Source organism: Mirounga angustirostris, unplaced genomic scaffold, assembly GCF_029215605.1.
Source record: "Mirounga angustirostris isolate CCGP_5_RB_7025 unplaced genomic scaffold, mMirAng1.0.hap1 SCAF_13, whole genome shotgun sequence".
Lineage (NCBI taxonomy): Eukaryota > Metazoa > Chordata > Mammalia > Carnivora > Phocidae > Mirounga > Mirounga angustirostris.
Genome location: NW_026991721.1, coordinates 42,389,801 through 42,413,388, shown reverse-complemented (window position 1 = coordinate 42,413,388; position 23,588 = coordinate 42,389,801). Strand labels below are relative to the sequence as shown.

The 23,588-nt window shown below is 44.6% G+C and overlaps 1 protein-coding gene across 1 annotated transcript in view; it reads left to right on the top strand.

Annotated features, from left to right (window-relative positions):
- SPON1 (spondin 1) overlaps nt 1-23,588 on the top strand; it is a 244,851-nt gene that overhangs the window by 122,542 nt on the left and 98,721 nt on the right. Inside the window, exon 6 of the mRNA XM_045894085.3 lies at nt 12,708-12,856. Coding sequence (XP_045750041.1) covers nt 12,708-12,856 — 149 coding nt within the window. The remainder of the gene's footprint in view (nt 1-12,707; nt 12,857-23,588) is intronic.

Below are 23,588 nucleotides of genomic sequence, written 5' to 3'. Positions count from 1 at the left end.
CCTCTATCTTCTCTCTCACTGGCAGTGCAAAAAACTCCCCAAAGACAAAGCAATCACAAGCCAAATGCTGGTTCAATCACTCACTGACAGCGTGTCCATGGACAAGTTACAGATTTTCTCAGAGCCTGTTTCCTTATCAATGAAATTGGATTGAAAAGTAGATTGGATAATAGCACACAAAAGCACCTGGTACAAGTATATGCTCAGTAATTCCTATTTCTCACTACCTCTTCTATCTACTGCATAAAAACTTTCAAACACAGAAGAGCATTGACTTACTTATTTACAGAGTTTAGCCAACAGTTAAGATTCAAACCTACAAATGAACTAATGGGGATGGGAGAAGTCCATTCTTTTTGTTGAACTCTAAAACACAAAGCAGTTATTTACTGCTCCTGCTAAGTTTTTAAATATGAGCTCCTAAATTTTTTTAAATTAGATGAACATTGCTAGAATTTATCATCCAAAGTACTACAGTTCCTTCCCTGAGGCTTCAAACTCAGGTATTAATGGTGTATTAAACATTTGGAAGTTGTCCAGAAATATAGCCTCTCTCCCACATATAACAATATTTATGTAGAAAAGTCAGCTTAGAAGGACACTTTTAAATAAAGTCCCTCTTTCTAAAAATATAACTGCAGTGCTATTTGTCAGTACACAATAAACCTGTAACCAGCCTCTAGAGTAGCAACAGGGATGGGAGTTTGGTGGTGCTCTGAGATTATGTTTTTTGTCTCTGAGATGAGAATCAGATAACTGGCTAGGTTTTAGAGATATCCAAATAAATCAGGAGTCAGAAGTTCAGAAAAATTGGACTGGGAAGACTGAGTTCAAAAAAGGCAGAAATTTATGAACATCAAGAGCCACTACTTTCATTGTTGTCTGGGGCATTGGACAGGTACCACCTACTTATCCCCTGGTATCCCCACCCCAAGAGCTGATTCTGGTGACAGCCATGCATGACATCAGAATGACCTCCTAACTAAATCTGGACTTGACTTAGGCTTTCTACTCCATTGGAGTAGAAGGGACATGGCCTAAGTTTGACAGACCTGATCAGAATTTCAGCTCTATCACTTACTTGCAGCTCAGTTACCTCATCCGTAACATGGGGATGGTAACTGACCCACCTAGCAGGACCACTGTGAGAATGGAAGGATGTTACCTAATGCCTATGAAGTGCCTGTTGCAGGGTATGTGCTCAATAAATGGTAGTGATTATAATAATGATGATATCTACAGTGATAACAATGGCAACAATTATGATGACAATAACAACAGATCAACACCCATAGCTTTGGGTGGAGGGGCACTGAAGGATCATTTGTATTCTATAAGACTACTCTGCTTCCAGAAACAGGGAGAATAGCCCCAGCTGGCTCTTGTCTAATCTCCCAACTATGATTTTATGGGTCTTTGGGGCCATACACATGACCTTGGTTGAATGAGCCATGTTGAATTTCCCCAAAAGCAGAGCCTGAGGAAAGGCCTTTGGTGCAGGTGGTTTATGTAGAAGGTGGTCCAGGAAGCAGGAGTGAAGGGACTGGGGCAGAATGACAAGAGAAAAGGAAGAATCGACTTAAGAGTGTATTTTGAGGTCATTGGCATCAGTATACCTCTGAAAAGTGTACAGAATGTCTTCCAGAATTGTCCACTAGCACCCACCCCTCCATAGGCTAAGATTGTCTCCAGGAACACTATCTTACCTGCACTCCAGGTGCTTGCTTGCTGGCCAAGGGGGCTTTCAGAGCTTCAGAGAAGGCCTTGAGTCAGTAAATGGAAAGAAGCACAGTACACTTGAGGTGGACACTCACAGAAGTTCTGGGAACTTCTGTCTGTTCACCTGACTCATTCTGCTGCTATTTTCCCACCACTAGCTCCACCCACCCAATGGGTTTCTACACCCACCCCCCCACCCAATGCTGACTGCTACTGGAACCACCACTACACTAACCATACTACTTAGAAAATCTAGCTGTCCTCTAAGACCTTGCTTTACCCTAATGGACAGACTCTGTGCATGTTCCAGTTTTCTCCTGATCTCTACCTTCCCTAGAGAAATGGAATATCAATATTAAAAGTAACCATTTATTGAATGTTTATTATGTACCAGGAGCTGTACTATTTTTATATGGATTTCCTTCGTGACACCCATAACAACCCTAGAAGGTAGGTACTGTTGTTACCGTTGCACAGAAAAGAAAACTGAGTCTTAAAAAACTTAGGTAGCTTATTCAAGGTCACACAGCTAGTAATGGTGGAAAAAGGAGGGTAAGAATGACCTTAAACCAGTAGGAGATCTCCTTTTTCTTTTAAGACATTTGAAGTAAGGATAAACTGATATATATAACAGCATGGATGAATCTCAAATGTATTATGCTAAGTTAAAGAAGCCAGACTCAAAGGGCTACCTACTGTATGAGTTATTTATACTATATTCTAGAACAGGCAAAACTATAGGGACCAAAAACAAACCAGAGGTTGCCAAGGGCTGGGGATGGAGGAATGGGATTGACTACAAAGAGGCACAAAGCAATTTTTTTTAGATAGTAGAACTATTTTATATCTTGATTGTGATTGGTTATATGATTGCATGCATTTGTCAAAACTCACTAAATGATACATTTGAAAGGATGACTTTTAGGGCGCCTGGGTGGCTCAGTTGGTTAAGCAACTGCCTTCGGCTCAGGTCATGATCCTGGAGTCCCGGGATCGAGTCCCACATCGGGCTCCCTGCTCAGCAAGGAGCCTGCTTCTCCCTCTGACCCTCCCCCCTCTCATGTACTCTCTCTCATTCTCGCTCTCTCAAATAAATAAATAAATCTTAAAAAAAAAAAAAAGGATGACTTTTATTGAATTTAAAATATGCTTTTATTTTTAAAAGGGAAATAAAGCAGACAGTAATTTTCTTTTGATTGCCCCTGCAATTGTTCAACTGTGGGAATAGAGGGGAGCAAAAGTCAAAGGTTCAAAGACTGGGTGGCGTAAATGAGCTCAGGTGGGGAGTTCAGTATCAGGTTGAAAGGATCTGAGAAAATAATTCAGGGAGAGGAAACAGTGAGCTTAACTTTCCCAAAAAGGCTGAAGGTGTAGGAAAGACAAAAAATAGTCTTTGTGGGAAGAGAGCATTGACAGGAAAATTTTTTTCATTCAGCATTAGGAAATTTGAACCTCTTTACTTTAAGGGTGAAGGTCCTTAGTGAAAAAGAGATGAAAGTTGGAGTGTATGCATGTGTTTACCATCTCTAACACTTTTTTTTCCTTTATGGAGATCTGAGTTTATATCTGTTTTCATTTCCCTTCAGCCAGAGTCCTTTAATATTTCATATATAGCAGGTGTGCTGGTAATAATGTCACTCAGCTTGCCTTTATCAAAAAACTGTTTTAGTTCACCCTTATTTTTGAAGGATATTTTTGCAGGATATAGAATTCAAGGTTGACAGTTTTTTTCATTTCTTTCAGAACTTCAGCGGTGTCATTTTTTTGACATGTTTTTGAAGCCGGCAGTCATTCTTATTTTTGTTTTTCTGATTGTAATGTGTCTTTTGAGCTCTGGTTGCTTCTAAGACTCATCATTAATTAATTTTGATGTGGCATAAGTATAATTTTCTTTGTTTTTATCCTGTCTGCAGTTTATTGGGCTTCTTAGAGCCATAGGTTGATATTCTTCATCAGGTTTTGGGCAATTTCAGTGTTATTTCTTTAAATATTTTTATAACTCAATCTCTCTATCCTCTCCTTCCAGGATTCCATAACCCTTATGTTAAACAACTTATTGTTGTTCCAAAGGTCACTGAGACTCCCATTCATTTTTTTTTTTAATCGTTTTTCTGTGTGCTTCATTTTGAATTTCTATTACCCTGTCTTTCCATTTATAGACCTTTTTCTTTGCCATATCCTAATACAGATATTATATTTTTGAGTTCTAGATTTTCCATTTTGGGGGTTTTTAAAACAGTTTCTTTCTTGGGATACCTGGGTGGCTCGGTGGGTTAAGCATCCAACCCTTGATTTCAGCTCAGGTCATGATCTCAGGGTCATGAGAGTAAGCTCCACATCTGGCTCCACTCTGGGCATGGAGCCTGCTTGAAGTTCTCTCTCTCCCTCTCCCTCTGCCCCTCCCCCACATCTCATGCATGCTCTCTCTATCAAAAAAAAAAAAAAGTTTCTTTCTCTGATGAGAGTCCTCATCTGTTCACCCCATCATGGCCATCTCTTCCTTTAAGTCCTTGAACTTAATAGTAGTGTTTTAAAGTCCTTACATGGTAATCCCAACCTACCCATCATTTCAGGAACTCTTTCTTTTGACTGTTTTTTTTCCTCATGGTTATAGATCATATTTTCCTGCTTCTGCACTTGTTAGTAATTTTTGATTGTATGATGGACATTGGTGAGTAACTGAATTTATTATCTTCTTTTAAAGAGTATGGAGTTTTAGGGCGCCTGGGTGGCTCAGTTGGTTAAAGAGTATGGAGTTTTGACCTGACAGATGTTTAATTTACTGGTATATCCACTTGTTTTACTTTCAAGGCTTGTTTTCTAAGCTTTGTCAGGGTAAGTCTAGACTAGCCCTTACTCTAGTGCAAAAGTTTTTTACTCCTAAAGTGTGACTTTTCCAGGGTCTCAGTTGAATGCTCAGGACGGTCAGCAAGGTCTCTCGAATGTGGATGGTTGGAAGTCGTACATCTTCAGCATTGTGTGACTTCTGCAATCTCCATTCAGCTCTTAGCTCCCAAGTAGCTGTATTTCCCAAGGCTGTGGAGTTTTGTCCTGCACGTGTGCAGCTTAGTCTTCAGTCAAAGACTTAGAGGGACCCCTATGCATGTTTCTGAAGTTCCTTCTCTGTGCAGCATCCTCCTCTCTGATATTTTTGCCAGTAAATCCTATCTACCTCAGTAGCTTCAAAGTCCTATCTTTACCTCCTCAGCTCAGCCAGATTGTCATGCTCTGTTGTGTTCCACCTTCCTGTACCACAAACCAGAAAATGTCCAGGACAAACATGGGGCTCAGCTCTTCTGTTACCCTTCTCTCAGGGGTCATAGTGTTTTGCTATCTATTTTCTGAAATTTGGTGCTTCATACATTTTACCCAATTTTATCATCCCTTATGTTGAGAGGGCTAGTCCAGTGCCATTTGGACCATCAGAGTGAGAAGCAGAAGTTGTGTGAGCGTATATAAATTTGGAGGTTGTCTGTAGACAAAACAATCATATTTTCTTCTCTACTTCATACTGCCTTCAAGATAAAATAAAAACTTTTTATTAAGACATTCATATCCTTTCTGATCTGCCTGGCTGACTGGCTTCATCATTGATCATTCTTTCTTTACAAATACACTCTCTCTCTCTCTCTCTCTTTCTCCCTCTACCTTGACCTACCTTATGGTTTTCCATGTACCTCTGGCTTCCTCTCATGCTCTGCTTTTGCACATACTGGTCCTTCTACAAAAAATACCTTCCTCCTTCCCCCTAATTGCCTTGTTATCTCCTACTTATCCTTCAGAAGGTAGCTAGCTGTCCTGTCCTCCAGGAAGCTCTCTCTGGTACAGTCTGGGCTGAATAGCCCCCATTTGTGTTTTTATGTCACTCTGTGTTGCCTTCATGAAAACTGTATCATATACATGCCATTGTAATTACCTGTTGTGACCTGTCCTCCATATGCTTCACCCCACCTTCCAAACTGAACATCTCAAGGACCAGGACCAAGTCTGAGTCTGCTCAGAGTCTCCAGAGCACAGACTGTCAAACTTTCTCTCTAAAGGACCAGATAGTAAATATTTTAGGGTTTGCAGGCCAGGCAGTCTCTCTCATAACTACTCAACTCTGCTTGTGTAGCAGGAAAGCAGCCATAAATAATACATAAATAACATGTGAAATATAAAACTTTATTGGAAAAAAAAACAAGCAGTGGGCTGTGGCTTGTTGATTTCTAACCTAGCACATAGTATGCCTAGTAAACATTTATTTAGTGAATGAATTAACAGAATATTATTATTAGAAACCTCAGAGAAAATGCAAAAGAATATGATCAATTCTGTAAGTGCAAAGGTTTTCCCTGGAAAGGAAAAGTGACATTTTTCTGAAGACCTGAAGGAAGGGAAAAAGGCTAGCTGAGTGAAGAAGGCAGAAAGAAAGTTGAAGATTTTCTGGCCAACCTGACAGATCTCCCCATGCAGGGTTTTTTCCAGGAGGCCATCCCGGGACGGGATCCTGAAAACCTGAATAGCTTGGTCAGAGTGAGCTCCTGAAGCAGCCAAGGGCAGGAAGAGCCAGAGGGCAAGTGCAAGCTGTGTCCTGTGCAGCACCCAGGGGCAAACCCAGAGGAGCCAAGTTCTGTAGCCAAATCCAAAGCATCAAAACCCAGGCAGATCCTGGAAGTGAGCCTAGGGTGAGAACGGCAAGGGCAAGAGCGAAGTGAGATCCAAGACAGCTTTTATGAATAGGGCTGGCAGGCCCACGGCATTTTTCTGCTGGTCACTGGCCACACGGTGCCTGGAAAAGTCTGGGGATGGGTTGACCTGGGTCTTCCCGGAAGAGTTCAGTGACAAGATTATCCACTTAGACATAAAAGGAGGACAGGCAGCAGGACTTAAGGACTGGAGAAGCTTCAGTGCAGTGACCATAGCAGATCCATAAGGACCCAACCAGTGCCAAAAACCAAGATTTGCTGAGATACAGTAGGTGAGGCTGAGATTGGATAACGGGAGGTTGTAGCAATCTAGACACCAAGGCTGTAGGACGTTCTCCAGGGAAACGCTATGAATGTTATGTCAAGGAAATGCGTGGGTGACTTTCCACAGGACTGAGATTGGCAGGGGAATGCAGCCACTGACAAAGCAGGCCAGCAAAGTTGGGCTGTTGCTGAATACCTGCCAAAGGCAGAAAACTTCAGAGAATCCATCTATGTGCAGCACGAGACAAAAAGCCGGACACGGTTCTTCTTTCATCAGCGATGGCCTTTTCAGCATCATTGTGAATTTAGGCATCACTGGTAACTTAGCACCAGCAATGACAGCAGAAAAGGTGTCAGAAGTGAGCTTACTACACTTACATTCAGGACATCTCCCTGGAAGGGCTTTTCAGACAAATGCACGTGGTTGCCCATCAGTATCTCAAACTCATGTGTCTAATTATTTCTTCCTCCCAGCTTCCCACCTGCCTCTGTCCCATCTATGCCTCAGATGCTTGGGAATAAACATTGGGAATAAACATCTAGACCCTGGTATGTGGAGGCCACAGAACACTGCTGGAACCAGAGAGAGGCATGCTAAACCAAAGAGCTTTGGCCTTACCTGAGAGCCAAAGAGGTTGGCGATAGTCTTGTTTCTCTGCCCCTGACCCTGACCCCAAAGCTGAAGCCCGAGTGTTCCACCAAGGACCTCAGTTGTAGCCCCCTTGAGCATCCCTTTAAGCCACAGCATGAACCTTGTCTCCTTCTCCCCAGGCCCCCCGATACCTGTGGCTTCTCCCTCTCCTTCCTCCCTTATTTCCTAGAGGATGCTGGGGCCCAGTGCTGCACTTCTCCATGTCCCAGCTAACTGGGTCTGCTGAGCCACCTCATTCTCAGGCCCCAGACCACTGAGTCCCATTTAGAGGATTCCCTCCTGGTTTTTCTTTCAGCTTCAGGTCCTTGCATCTGATATTCTGTCCTCTCTACCCACCAATTCTAAACCAAACTGCCTTCCAATCACCTACTCAGATATTTTTTGTTTCCCATGCCTTCCAGAAACTTGTCTGGATTTGCCCCATCCATCCTCTTCATATTTAATTTGACTGGCTAAGATTTATTAGACCCACTTTGTGTTCCAGCCACCAGTCATGACTTCATGGACTTTAGCTTTAGAACAACACCAAGAGACTGGTCATGTCAATATCCAGATGAAGAAGCTGAGTTTGAGAGTGATTACTGACTTGTCCAATCTAGAACTGAGCTTCAGAACTGAGCCTAGAATACACGATGGTCTGATTCAAACACCAGAGCTTTAACTACTACCCCAAACTGCCTCCTGAAGTCTGTCCAATCTTCTCTCTTATTGGCTCATACCTCTGATCCTGTTTCTGCTTTCCCTCTCCGCTGCCCTAAGTCAAACCCTACACAACTCACACAGGGAGTGTTGATGGGTCTCCTCACCCTGGGCCTTCTCCCTTCCCATCACTGGGCGTGGCCTGATGCAGTGTGGTCGAGAGCACAGCTCTGGCCCCAGACAGATTTGACCTTGAATCCCAGTGTCCTCACTCATCGACTCTGTGATCTTGGGTTAACTCACTTGACCTCTCTGAGCCTGGGTTTCCTCATGTGAAAAATGGGAATTCTGATAGCCTCTGTGTCAGAGGAGGTTCTTTTTCTGAGTGTTTAATGTGATAATGTAGGTCAGTCCTTGGCACAGTGCCTGGCACTTACTAAAGGCTCAATGCATGTTAACTATCATCGTATGGTTCTTCCCAGAAGGAAATTTCCATCCTATATCCCCCCTCTCATGGTGGGCACTCAGCACTCTCCTCAACCCAGTCCTGACTTTCTTTTCCATCTTCTCTTTTTGCCTTCTATCCCTCCAGTCCATCAAACAGTCTCCTCTCCTTCTTGACCTCTCAGTGCAATGTAGGGAAAAGAGCATGTGCTCTGGGGTCAGGCAGACCTGGGTTTGAACCCTAGTTTTGACCCTTGCTAGCTCTGTGAGCTTTGGCAGCTTCCTTCACATCTCTGGGTCTCAGTTTTCTTATCTATAAAATGAGAATGAGGGTGTAGAGAGGGTTACCCCTCAGAAAGCATTATACCTGACACCTAATAGGTGTTTAATCCTCTTATATATGTCATCACTGGAATTCCTGCTTCTCCTGTCCTGCCAGTCTTCTCATGGGAGCCTCCTTCCACTGGGAAAGTTTCCTTGCTCCTCCATCATATTTGGATTCCTCTTGTGGATTCTCATTATGCTTTCCATCCATAATAATACTGAGAATTTCGCATTGTACAGTTCTTTATAGTTTTCATAGTTCTTTCCAAAACTAGCCCAATTAATTTGCACAACTCTGAGCAATAGTCCGACTAGTAATTATTACCCCTATTTTTAAAAGGTAAACTGAGGCTCTGATTCATGGTCATGCAGGGAGGCCTGGAGTCCAGTTCTTTTGGCTCTTGGTCACCAATGCCTCTACTCCCTGTACCATTCTGCCCCCGAGTGACTGCCACTCACCTGAAGTCATCACCCTTTGTAATGTTGCAGATTGTTTTCCATGGTTTCCTGCCTCGTCCCCCCAGGGAGGATAGAGTCTGGTCCTTCCCCTAGCCTAGTACCTGTCAGATATCTATTATGTGGTTGATGTCATTCAGTGGGTTGAAATTTGAATTAATGTGGTAATTTGCAAGACCGGTATAGGAAATTAACAACTAAACTGATCAGAAAGTTGGACTGGTACAATGACATTGTATTCAAATGTAAGAAACCATAAAGACAGATCCCATTCTTTTTTTTCTTTTTTTTTAAAGATTTTATTTATTTATCTGAGAGAGAGAATGGGAGACAGAGAGCATGAGAGGGGAAGGGTCAGAGGGGGAAGCAGACCCCCTGCCGAGCAGGGAGCCCGATGTGGGACTCGATCCCGGGACTCCAGAATCATGACCTGAGCCGAAGGCAGTCACTTAACCAACTGAGCCACCCAGGCGCCCCTGACAGATCCCATTCTTGAGGCACCTGTTTCTCTGCACTCATGCCTTTGGACTTGGATTCTTTGGATTTGGGGACTTTGCAGTTAGCTGCTCCATCCCCTCTGCTCTGTGTTCTTGTTTCTATAATATCCCTGCCCATGCTGGATTGTAAGTAATCTGCTGAGCCATCTGTCCCCCCCCCCCCCCCCCCCAGACCATGAGTCCCTCCAGGACAAGCACCTATCCAATTCCCGTCAGTGGCCAGGACCTGCCACTGCGCTTGGAACAGTAAATGGAAGCCGAATGAATAAATCAGAAAGATCCATCTGGGTCCATCCCCTCATCTCCCTATGATTGTGCTCGTTCCTAGTCTCTTCTCTTATCCCACAGTACATAGATTTCTTATCTCCTATACTGAATAAAAGGCAAGTTTCATGTTTTACTCATTTTTGTAGCCTCCCTAACAACCAGGAAAGGAGGAAATTGTAATTATTGAGTGTCTATTGTGTGGCAGTAGTGATTTCCCATATATTATCTCATCTTTTAAAAATGGAATTTAATTCTTATAATAGGCAGTAAGATAGGCATTATCATCCTTGAATTACAGAGGTGGGAGCTGAGACTCAGGGAAATGAAATAATTAGAATTTGACCAAGTTGACCTAGCTAGAAAGTGGCAGTGCTAGCATTTGAATCCTTGTCTGCAGGCTGTAAGACCAATGCCTTTCTTTGGTGGTGGTGGTGGTGGTGTTTGTTTTTAACAGCATGCAGGTGAGCTGAGTGTGTTAGCCCAGTAGGTGTCAGGAACTCTGCTGACCTGAGACTTGAATTTAATCACATTAAATCAAATCTGTGCAAGCCTGCTCCCAAATGCTTCAAGCACGTATACTACCTACCTTCCCTTTTGATTGTTTGGATGAAATCCTTTTGAAAACATGCACTGACCACTCACAGTGCATCAGACACAGTGCTGGGCACTGGGGACACAGTGCTGAAGACAGGTCTCCTCAGGGACGTGACAGTCTGGTGGGGAAACAGACCTGTCGCGGTGATCATACGTGTTATCTGTGCTGTGGGGAGACAGGAGACAAGACTTAGGTCAGTCTAGGGGGACCTTGGGGGACTTCTGGGTAAATCATGAAGGAGGGATGAGAGTTGGCCAAGCCAAGCAGGAAGAGAGCCAAGGGGAACAGCATGTGCTAAGCCCCAGAGGTACAGAATTGTAGGTAGGATGGGTCTGGGAAAAGGGGCCATTTCGGTGGAACAAGGCAGAGGGAACAGGAAATGCTGAAGCTGGTCTCCCTGGGTTCACAGCATGAACCAAAGGTCACGAGTGGCTCCCAGCCCTTGCCCCTCCACAAGCAGTGCTCCTGGCTTGGATGACAGCTAGGACAGTCTGGCCACATATCTATCTGTCTTCTCTAGGGAACTGATGGGTGAACACAGTGTTTGCATTTCCCCGGTGTGGAGGAAATAATGAGCAAGCAATTGGGCAGGCGGACCTAGTGATGTCATCTGCCTGCGTGGGGCGGGGGCGGGGAGGCATGGCTGCCCTCAGCAGTCCGGGAGCGGGGCTTGGCACCTGAGTTCTCGATGTGCCCCTGCAGCAGAGGGCTCCAGGGTAGCAGGGAGCTGATGCAAACAGGATCAGGCCCCGTTCAGAATGGTCTTCTTACGTGGTGGGTGGAGTGGAGTTCTGTCACCCCAGGTCACATGTGTCCCTTGTGTCCACCCAGTTCCACTTTTCCTCTTCACTATGCCTGAAAACGTTCTTTAACTCAGGGCATTATTAGCCAACCAAGAATGGCTGAGAGCTGAACTGGCCTTATGATGAACTGTATGTTACTTAACCAGTAATTAATATATATACATGTGTATATATATGCTATATATGTATATTTTATGTATATATTACATGTGCGTATATACATGTGTATATATTATATGTATATTATATGTGTATGTATATATTTATAATATATGTATTATATGTGTGTGTATGTGTGTATGTGAGTATGTGCGTGCGTCAACACTCATCACATGCAGAAACAAACCCAGTGCAGTGCTGATGTTGACTCTCCGTCCCTCTCCTTCCTCCCCCTGGCACTTTGAAAACCCCTCAGTCAGTTTTGTCTTGGTCCTGTCCAGATCTTGTTCTGTTCTCCCACACGTCACCCAGTGGTTCCCTCCTGCACCCCGATGGGCCCCCTCCCCCATGATCCTCAGTGGACCACTGTGGACCAGTGCCTTCCACATATCCAGACTGCCTGCCCCATCCTCTCGCAGGGCTAGCTCACCTGCCCCTCATCCTGGAAGGCACAGAAAAGCCAGCTCAAAGTCAACCCTGCTCATTTCTGAGAATTGCCCAAGCCTACTCCCCACTCACTCCCTTTACCCTTGGCTCCCTGCTCATGCTCTCCCACCACAGCTCTACACTCCCATTTTGCTCCCTCTAATGCATTCTTCACACTGCTGCCTGGATGGTTTATCTAAAATTCAAATGTGATCATGCCGTTGCCCTGCTCAGGACCCTTCAGTGGTTTCAGACCCTTTCAAATGACATGCGAACTCCTGAAGCATTGAAAGCAGAGCCATCCATGAGCAGGCTCCTTCCTACCTCTCTGGCATTGCTTCCTACCTCTCCCCTGACAGTTGGTGACACAGCAATACTGAATTATTTATGGCCCCCCAAACACACGATGTTATTTAATGCTTCTGAGTCTGCCAGAAATAGCCTCTCCTCTCCATTCTGTCTTACAAATCCGATCAGCCTTTCAAAGCCTCAAAGTTGTCCCCCTCTCTGAAACCCTCCCAGACAGAAGTCATCATTCTGGGCTGCCTCTGTGTCTCGCTCAGGATCTGTTGTTGTCCTGTCTGCATATCCCCAAGACCTTCTTGCTTCCACAGATGGTCTTATTCATCTCTGAAGAGCACAGGGCCTAACACAGAGTAGGTGCTTACCCGCACAGTTGAATGATTGTCGAATTACACTTTCCTCCCAGCATTTAAGGGGCTCACGTTTTCGCCATAGCTGCACTGATCCCTGCATCCTGATTGGCTTTCCCAGGTCGGGCCAATCACTGGTCTGCAATCATTGGTGGATCCCACTCCAAGAATTACGTGCTGTGGGAGTACGGAGGCTATGCGAGCGAAGGTGTCAAACAAGTGGCAGAATTGGGCTCACCCGTGAAAATGGAGGAAGAAATTCGGCAACAGGTAAGAAAAACAATCACAGAATGACCAAACACCAGGAACAGAGTCAAAGCATCCCTTAGATTTCTTTTCTGGGGCCTTGAAGTTTATAGTACGATGTGCTGGAAGATCGGTGCCCTAGGAAGCAAAATCTATTTGCTGAGTTTGCGGGGGGGGGGGGGGGGGGGGTTAAGTCAAGTTGAGGACAGAGACACACAGGTCCCTCTTGTCTCAGATTTTCCCTGACCGGATTTGCGTTTTCTCCAGTTTTTGCTAAAGGCCGCTGCTGTGGCCTCCTGGGTGGGATGCCGTGTCTCTGGTCTCCTGAGAGTCGATGCAGTGGCTTTCAGTTTTCTTGCTATGATCCTTGAGAGAGGGTCAGGGGAGTGACACTGAAGTCATCCAAACCGAAATCACCATTTCAGAATCACCATGAAAATAAACTGTTTATCAGCACTTGCTTTTTGTGACCGTGCCTTGAGGCGTTTGACAAACTCGTTGGTCATTAGTCATAATAGTTACAGACTGAAGCATCTTCTACGCACCACGTACGTACCGTGTTACGTGGGCCCAGGAGCTGTGCCACCATCTAGGTCCCACTCATCCCATGGAGAGATGAGGACGAAATCGCCCGTCGTTCTTTCTGACTTGTTTGACTGACAGTGCTCTATTGTCCCTCATCCAAAGCACTAGAAAGAGGCCAACGAGGGATCTGGGAAGAAGAGTTGCAGCTTTTCTGTGGCCATCCACTGCTGCACTGTGGAGAGGTGACAGGCCAGCTTTGGCCATCGTCACCCACGGAAGCCCTTCAGGCCTGAGAGAGCTCAGTGGGCAGTTGGGGCTCACTGCCCCCAAGTGCTCAGGAGGGAGTTAGGAAGGAGCAAACCACGCTTGGGCTGTGGTCATTTCACACCACAGGTCACTGCGAGGCTGTCCCACATCTGAGACTACAGGAGGCCCACGTGTCATGATGTGTATGTGCCCAGAAGCCTGAGCAGCATGGGAGGGCAAGCACAGCTGAGGCCCCCAGTGCTTCCCTTTGAAGTCTCCCATCGGGACTCCGGGCTGCCCACAAATCTTAAACTGAAGGCAACAAAAGTCACCCTGACGCCTCCTATAATCCCCTGAGGAATCCTTTTGGACCAGAGTCCAAAAATGCTTATGTTTCTAATTAATTTGATTTAAAGCCTTTTCTACATTCTTGGGGGGGAAATGTTTAAACAGATGTGTTTTTTTGTTTTGTTTTTTTTTAAGATTTTATTTATTTATTTGACAGAGAGAGACACAGTGAGAGAGGGAACACAAGCAGGGGGAGTGGGAGAGGGAGAAGCAGGCTTCCTGCCGAGCAGGGAACCCGATGTGGGGCTCGATCCCAGGATCCTGGGATCATGACCTGAGCTGAAGGCAGGCGCTTAACGACTGAGCCACCCAGCCGCCCCTAACCAGATGTTTTAAGATTGCACGCTATTCATCACAAGGGTATCCAACCAACTAGTCAGTGTTTCTCGGACCCCACCGCCATGCCTCATGGCTGGCATCACGCATTCAGGCTAGAGCACAGTGCAACATCTGCCAAGCCATGGAAGGCTCCAGCTTGGTCCTGGTCTGTCCAGCCTGTCATGGGGGGGGGTGGGATCCTTTGTTTGGGACCACGAGGGTCCACGTTCCTCGGTGGTACACTGGCTTATCGAGTCCCGTTGTGTGGTGTGGTAAAAAAAATTAAAAAACAACATTTGTTACAAATAATAGTTGAACTACTAAAGTTTGCAAATGCATTAGATCAAGGTCAAGGGCATCTTCATAATAATGCCAGTCTCCTTCATTGTCTTTCTTGAGAGATTTCTGGGGAGAAGAAAAACATGTATATGAGTCATGAGAAACTGGGACCGGTTATGCCAAAAAACATTATTTATCATGTGTTATAGCAGCACAAAGGTTGGAAGCTGATGGATGGGACCCCCAGCCTTAGAGTGTCCCCCTTAGGGAAACATTCTTTGCTTGGCGTGTTCCTAACCAGGACACATGGGATTAGCTTCTGTGCCACAGTCTGCCTATCCCAGCTGGCTAGTATTCCCAACATTAAGTCATAATAATAAGTTTAATGATGAGGCCTGCACATGGGAGTTAAAATTCCAGTGAGCATATCTGAGGGTGTGTCACCACCTTGCAGGCCCCCTGGTGCTGGATATCTACTTTTAGCTCTCACGTCTAGTCTGAGAAGACAATAGCATCAGCCCTGTTTTACAGATAAGGAAGCTGAGGCACGGTCAATAGCTAGAGAATACTAGAACTGGAACCCAAATCTGCCTCGCTCCAACGCTTGTACACAGTCCCACATATATCATTTGCAGGGCCTCGTGCAAAGTGGGGTCCTTATTCAAGACTTAAGAATTCTAAGGTGGTGATGCTGTGAATTTCACAGCATGGGGCCCTGGGAGGCTGCTGGGCACACACCCTTGAAACCAGCCCTGGCGTCCACTTCCCTGCCCCCCACAGCTGCCCCACAGAGAAACTCCTTTCACCCTGTTTCCAGGGCTCCACTATGAGTGCAGCAAGCCCCCAGCCCCTTGGAAAGTCAGTCGGATAGCGTGATTTCCAGATCCCTTCTTTTCCAAACATTTCAGAGTTTTCAATATTGTTCCCTGCACACACATAATTTATTATGTTTTTCTGTCAGGTAAGGAGCAACATAAAAAGCAGCAAGAATATGAATCCTCCTAGAATATAAAAGTGTCCTCTGAATAACTGGGAACTTGTTTGAATACATCTACAAACTAACCCAGTGTTCTCAGCCTTTAATGCCTTATATCCTACCAATCTCTCTATCAAAGAACCTGAGTCCAACCAGGATGAAAAAAAAAAAAAAAAAAAGCCCTCTTTTCCCAAGAAAGACATTTATATGCTTACTAGCATTGTCTTATTATAGACTTATCGCTCACTTGCAAGTTTCAAGGGCATTAAAAATCACAGTAGATATTGTTGGCGGTAAATCTTATGCTAATGGCTTTCAAACACAAATGAACAAAAATAATAATCCCATTAGTAGAGGAAAATTGTAATAATATTATTGAGTATAAATTTTACTGTTACGATAACTACAAAACAACCAAGAAAATTAATGAAAAATCACAGTAGCATTATTGCCAAAACTCTGGTGGTCAGAGAGAGTGGGGGAAAGGCGCAATGCACACTTCTTAGCAGAGAAACAGAGTGTCCTATTGGTGAGTAGGGACTGTGGATTAGAACTACTGAGCTCAGGCTAGACTGACAAGTCACAAATAGGCAACCCAAGGCAGGTGGAGGCAGTAGGGAACGTTAGGTCACACTTGTAGGTAGAGCCAGGAACTGACAGTGAGCGGACATATACTCTGTTATGAAGACGTTGCGCTGAGTCCATTTCCACGTTATCAAGCACACACTTATGATGTGTGTACTAGGTGTCTGGTTCTCTGCCAGACATGGCCCCAAGATGGCGCCCCATTCACCATGTTGGTCATGCTAGAAACCTACTCATCATCCTTTATTCTCTCCCCTGCCCCAACTCTGGCCATCTGTCCTAAATTCATCCAGTTCACTCCCTCATCACCACTGCTCCATCTAAGACATCCTCATGTCCTGCACTAGTTTTCTGATCTCCCTGACTCCAATCCTCTTCCTCTTATCCACACTGCTCCAGGGCCATTTCAATAAAACACCAATGAGATTATGCCATTCCCTCTGACTAAGATGTCCTCACTGACCCTAAGATCAAGTTCAAACTCCTTATCATAGCTTGAAACCCCTCCATGATCCAGCCTTGTCTCGCTTCTCCTGTCTTATTTCTTGCTGCAGCTCTAAGTTTTGCCCATCAAGAACCGTGTTCAGTCTTCCCAAAGAGCCATGCCCCTCTTGCATCTGGGTCTTCCCTCAGCCTGGAACATCTTCCAGCTCCCCTTCACCTGGTGAACTCCTAAGTATCCTTCCAGGCTCAACTTAAATGTTGCTTCTTCCTGGAAGCCTTCTCTAATTTTGTACAAAGTGGGTGCCCTTGCCAGGCGCTCGCACAGTGCTCAGTACCTCCCCTGTCGTCACCACCATCACCATCACATTTACTGTAAGTCCTTGTCGGATGTGTCTCCCTCACTAAACTGCAAAGTTCCAATCTGTGCTTCCATCATCGTATCCTCTGAGCTGGGTAGTGTTATCTGCTTCATGAATGTTTCTTGAGTGTATTCATTTAGGCACTCAACTTTACTGAACACCCACCAAATGCCAGGCATTACAGATACAGAAGTGAGCAGATGATTCCCTGCCTGTATGGAGTCTACGTTCTAGCAGGGGAGACAAGGAGAAAACTAAATAATTAGAAAGTAAGTAAAAAGAAACCAATAAGAGGTGACAAAGAAAGCAGTGTTAGGGAGGGACCTTGGAATTAGGGTGTCCAGGAAAGGTCTCCCCGAGGAGTGACCATCAAGCTGAGACCCAAAAGAAAAGCATAAGGAAAAGGTCATTCCAGATGGTGACAATGGCGTGTGCAAAGGCCCTGGGATGGAAAAGAGCTTGTCATGCTTTAAGAACCCAGAGAAGACTGGTATGGCAAGAGGAGAGGGAGGGAGGGTAAGTGTGGCCCAGCATGAGACCGAGTTGAATGGAGGGCCCTTCATCTCCTCGCTGGAGAAATTCACAGGTGAGGTGAGAGAGGCAGGTCCATGAACACCTATTCCCATATAAAGTACTTGGACTTCAGGGGACTCTCTGCACCAGCTGGGAGAATGCAGGTATTAGACTGTGGCAGTCCTTGATATGCCATTTTCTGAACCAGCCCGGGCTTTCATGGCCCCTGTCCCCATGGCCAGAGACACATGTTAGTTTCCATGTCACTTGGGGAAGCTGGGTCCAGAGCCCTTTCCCTCAGCTTCCTTCTCTCCCCATGCCGACCCTCTCCTAAACTGGATCGTCCCTGCCATTTCCTTCTCTGTCTCCCAGGTAGGCGGTGTGTCCCTTGAAGGCAGGTGCTGGAGTCTCCTTTTCAAACCCACCTCTGCTTCTGTTCATACCTACTCTGTCACTTTATTATGGTTTATTTTATCTCTTCAATTTTAAACATGTCTAATTGTCTCTTTCAGGTTACTCTATTATCTCCAAGTCTTAGGGACTAATCTTCCTTTGAATTGAACTTGATGTCTCTCCCAGTCACTAGTTTCTTCCTTTGCTTTTGGGTTGTTCGCTCACCTCCAGCAGATGCTTTTCTTTTTTTTCCGGTGGGCATCCTATGTGCTCGAGGTGTGGTGCTTGCTTGGGGGGACAGCGTATTTCCATCTTGTCAACCCACATTTTTATGTCCTTTCTCAGCTTGGAGATCCCCCCTGAACACCCAGTGTGAATACGGACTCTGCTCTTACATATGAGAAAGCCCAGGGCTTCCAATCCCTGAACGAGAATTTTTACTCAGGGGCCCGGATAGAGCGCAAGCTTCCTTGTGATTTGTGGAAGGTTTCCCCATCCCCTGTTCATCAACAGGGCAGCCCTTCAAAGCGTCTAGCTTGATGCCGCTGGGGGTCTTCCCACATCTCATCGCACGCCAGCTCAAGACTTCCCCTTCTCCCCTCATGTGGCTTTGAAACCTCCACCCCTGCCCCTGGGGCCCACATCCCAGTCCGTGGCCCCCACAGGCCACCAGCAGGCCAGGCTGCTCACTACTCTGGGTTAGGCTTTCCTCCCCAGTGCTGGCATTCAGGAAATTTTTCTAAATGTTTCTAAGTTTTCAGTTATGTATTTTTAAAAATGTGCCCGTTGTATTTTGTCTGACATGTTTGTGTGTGAGGGAGGAGGGAGAAAGCTGGGCTTTTGCATCAGTTCAGTGTTTCGTGTCTCCAGATGGCCACCTAATATCTCCAGCACCTAACACGGTGTCTCATGCATAGTAGGTGCTCAACAGATATCTGAACTGACTCATTGACAAGCAAGCCATGAATGGTTTTTTTTGGGTTTTTTTGTTGTTGTTTTTTTTAAAGATTTTATTTATTTATTTGAGAGAGAGAGAATGAGAGAGCACATGAGAGGGGGGAGGGTCAGAGGGAGAAGCAGGCTCCCCACCGAGCAGGGAGCCCGATGCGGGACTCGATCCAGTGACTCCAGGATCATGACCTGAGCCGAAGGCAGTCGCTTAACCAACTGAGCCACCCAGGCGCCCGCCATGAATGTTTTTTGCATAAAACCATGAGGGTTGAATGGCCACTCACTCATGGGACATGCTCCAGAAAAAAAACACTCCAGCTTTTATATAACATGTAACTCTGGACATATAAGTTATGTATGTATAACTTATATAACATGTAAGTCTGGATTCATAACTTACCTGACCATAAGAGGTCAGATAATGGTGGGCCCTAAAATAGGCATCGATTATTTCATTTCAGGAGGCCTTGCTTTGGCAGATTGCTTAAGCCAGCCAGCAGGATTGTCACACCACCTGTGGCATGAGAATCAATAAACAAGCAGGTGTTCTTTTTCTTTAAAGCTTAAATAGTGTATAGGGCTCTGGGAACTTGCAGAAAGGATTTGAGAATTTTCTTTTCTCGTCTCCTTTAAAGCACTTAAATCATATGTCTACCGAGCATTTGTTTTTCCTGATTTTTGAGTTTCTAAGACGTGATCACTTTCCTCTAATTAAAACCCTAGCCTTATTTCTCATGTTTTCCATGGATCATGACATGCTGCCTCATTTGGTTGAGGAAGTCACTCACACCCACACACGCACACACTCATTACCAGCTTTTATTTATAACAATAAAGCTCCCATGATCTTCAGTACTTGTGAGAAGTAGAACTGTATAATAACTAAAAGCATTGGCTCTGAATCAATATTTCCTGTGTTCAATCCTGGCTCCATCACTTACTGTGTGACCTTGGCAAGCTACTTAACCCCTCGGTGCCTCAGTTTCCTCTTCTATGAAATGAGGGTGGTAATAGGACCAACTTCAGAGGGTTACCATGGGGACTAAGTGTACTGATATGTGTAAAGTGCTTGGAGCAAAGCCTTCCCTGTAGAAAGCACTCACTGAATGCTACTTGTCATTGCCATGGTTTCATTGCTGGGTCTTCATTTCCTCCTCAGTAAAATCAGGGGTTGTCCTCAGATGGAAAAACCTCTGCAGGCGCTAGAAAAGCTAGTGACTCTAATTGTTCAAGTTCATCATGTCATTGCTCAGCCTGAGAACACCCACAGAATGCAGATACAACTCCTTTGCCATTCCCCAGGCTCTGCCTCTTCCTGCCCTTCCTCGCCCTGCTGAACAATGCCATCTCCCCATATGCCCTAGCCCTCTGTCCCAAAGTTGACCCTAAACAATTTGAGGATAATAACTACACCCTCATATCAAAAAGGAGCCACAACAAAACTCCATACCCATACCAACCCTATTCTTGTCATCGGACTTTTCCCCTTCCTTGGAACAGCCTTATCTGGATGTCCGCAGAAGCTGGTTCAGTGCCACCTCCAGAACAAGGTCTAGAGGGAATTAAAACCAGGAGATCTTCCCATATGCAATGGGACACAGCCAACAGTTGGAAATGCAGACAAGGCTCCCAACCTAAGGAAGCAGGTGGTCTAATGAAGCTTCTTGATGATAAGTAACAGAAACCTACTCAAACTAACTCAAGAACAAAGGAAACTTTATTGTAGGGACAAAATAGAATTTAAGAGAACACAAGTTAATACTGAGAGAAAAAGCCTCATGAAAGCCATAACTGGAAGGCATCAGGCTGAGACAAATTATCACTCTTCCCCCTCTCCTAACCCCACCCCACCCCCAGAATCACATAGTCTTTTCTGTGTTCTCCTATGTGAATCTCTTCCCCCATCCTTTCTCAATAGACCTGCTGTCCCTGCTTGCTTATGTTGTACATGGCCCCAAATGTTGGCTGTAGAACTTTCTTCCTTGGCTTCCCATAGCCAAATGAGCTGTTTTGGTGGATCTTAGCTGAAACACTAGAAAAACAGATTGATCATTAGACAGCACACAGGCACCCCTGTATCAGATATCTACCCCCTAGTCCAATCAGTGGTTATCTCCATGTAAAGAACCACCCCACCTGTTAGTCCATATAGGAACTATGGGTTGGGCAGTTTATACTAAAAAAGGAATAGAAAATAGAAATAAAAAAGGAATAGAAAATAGAAAGTAGAAGGTAAATTGATTGACATTTCAAGGCAGCGGTGGATTGGCAAGAATTAGAACAGGTCACTGAACCATAGCCAAAGGACCTGAATTCAGGGTATCATGTCAGTCCTGCAGGAGAGAAGGAGAGCACTAAAGAAAACAGAGACAGCATGAAGGAGAGGAGAGGTTAACAGAACCCCAGGATGCAGAGCTTAGCCAACTGGGCAAGAAAATGTTTGGTCTAGAGATTGTTTCAGCCATTGAAGTGGGACCAGGGGGGCATCACTAGACCCAAGCATGAGGATTTGGAAAAAGAGAGAGCAGAGAAAGGATATGGGCATGGAGAGCACTGTCAAGACCACAAGGTGCCCTTGCCACCTGCTGCCTTATGCTTTAATGTGGCTTCCTAAGGCTTTGACCTTGAGTAGGTCACCTAACCTTCACTGAGCCTTAAGAGTCTTCATTTGCAAAATGGTGATAATGAGAATACGAACTACATATGTTGGTTATGAAGTAATATGTGGAATCATATACATATAGTGACTGTCAAAGTATAAGCCCATTATTATTACTCTTATTATTGGGACAAAAAATTAAATTTGAAGGATTTATCATCCTCTTTTCCTCCCATCTTCTAAGATGCTTTGGTTTTACTGGGTGGGAATGTGACTGGAAGAGGTAAAGTATGCCACACAGAAGCTGCCTGAGAGTGAAGACTAGGAAAGAGAAGTGAGGGAAGAAGGAAGGCCAGGAAGCTGAGACAGTATTAGAATTTTAAGGAACAAGAAGAGACATATTTGAGCAGCTGCCATTTGGAGTGGAAATCAGGGAGAGAAGGAAAGGCCCAAAGAAGACTTTTTTTTTTTTTTAAGATTTTATTTATTTATTTGAGAGAGAGAATGAGATAGAGAGAGAGAGCATGAGAGGGGGGAGGGTCAGAGAGAGAGGCAGACTCCCTGATGAGCAGGGAGCCCGATGTGGGACTCGATCCCGGGACTCCAGAATCATGACCTGAGCCAAAGGCAGTCACTTAACCAACTGAGCCACCCAGGCGCCCCCAAAGAAGACTTTTTGTGCATTGAATTTCTACAAGAAGAGCCATCGAAAGGTAATATTTAGCAGTCCACTTTGCAAAACACTGTGTGAGGTAATTTACCCTCTGCTGCCTCCTCAAGAAGGCATTCAGTAAAGACCTGTGGTGCTTTTCAAGCTTCTTGGAGTCAGACTAGGTAGATTCCTTTAGGTATGTCACCCATCCGCCCAAGGTCCCCAGCGGGGCCCAGTTTTATTTGGCTCACATTAATATCACTACCCATACCTGCTTTGTCCTTCCCATCTCATTCAAGGCTTAACTCCATGGAGTGTGTCCAAGTGGGCATGCAGTTGAGAGAAATATGGTGATTCTAAGGGTGGGGACCGGGAAAGGAGTTAAGTAAAGATTCTCAGTCACAGACACTTGTTACGGAAATTAGAACATCCTTGGAAAGGTGTGATTTCAGTCATATGAAACCTTTTGTTTGCTTTCAGTTGAGTCTTCAAACAAATCCAAATCACAGTAGGACAGGCAGCCAAAGTGATTCAGCAATGCCTGTTCTTCAATAAAATTGGCGCGGGCTGCCTTTGCTGGAAGGAAGCAGAGCCTGCCTCTTAGCAGCAATTCCCAACCTCCGCAGTTTTCCAGCAGAGCCTCGCTGATCCCTGGAATTTTTCCAGAAAACCTCTCTTTGAGAGAAATGGGGGACAATTTTACTCAAAACTTATAGATTATTTAACTCACTAAAAAAATCTATTTTTACAACTGAGCCAAAACATGGCAAACAGAAGGCAAATTTAAATGGGGTATAATTAATAAGTTGCCTTAATATTTAAAGGGCAGCTTGGCAATATCTGTCAAAATTGAACATTTTCTTTTTTCTTCCTGTGGCAAGAAATACATAACATAATATTTACCACCTCAACCATTTTTAAGTGTTCCGTTCAGTAGTGTTGAGTATATTCACGTTGTTGTGTGTATATTTTCTTTATAACTCAACATAGTAATTCTGTATCTAGGAGTTAGTCTTTAAGAAATACTCTCACACAAAGGTATATGAGGAAGGACATTCATTACAGCATTGTTTATAAAAATAAGAGAAAGAAGCAATCTTTATCAATAGGGAGCCTACTAAAAATTCTGGCTGCTTTTATACAGTTCAATACCATGCAGCTATTAAAAAGAATAAGGCATGTGTGTATGTACTGATATAAAATGTTCCCCAGTATATATTGTTAGGAAGGGAAAAGCAGGACAGTGTCTCTAGCTTGCTGCCATCTGGGAAAAAAGGCAGCTGGGTCAGAGCCAAATGATTACCTGCACATATAGCATTTTACATGCATAGAATATCTCTATGAACATACACCAGAAACTCATTGTCTCTAAAGCAAACTGGGAGTGTAGGGGCCAGAACTGAAAGGGGTATATGATAAAATGATACCATTTTATCATATACCCCTTTGCACTATTTATACGTATATATGTTACCTTTTTAAATGAATGTTATTTAAATAAAGAAAGAAAACTTTGATACGAAACTGAATATTGTAAAAAGACCAATACTCCAAATTAACCCATAAAT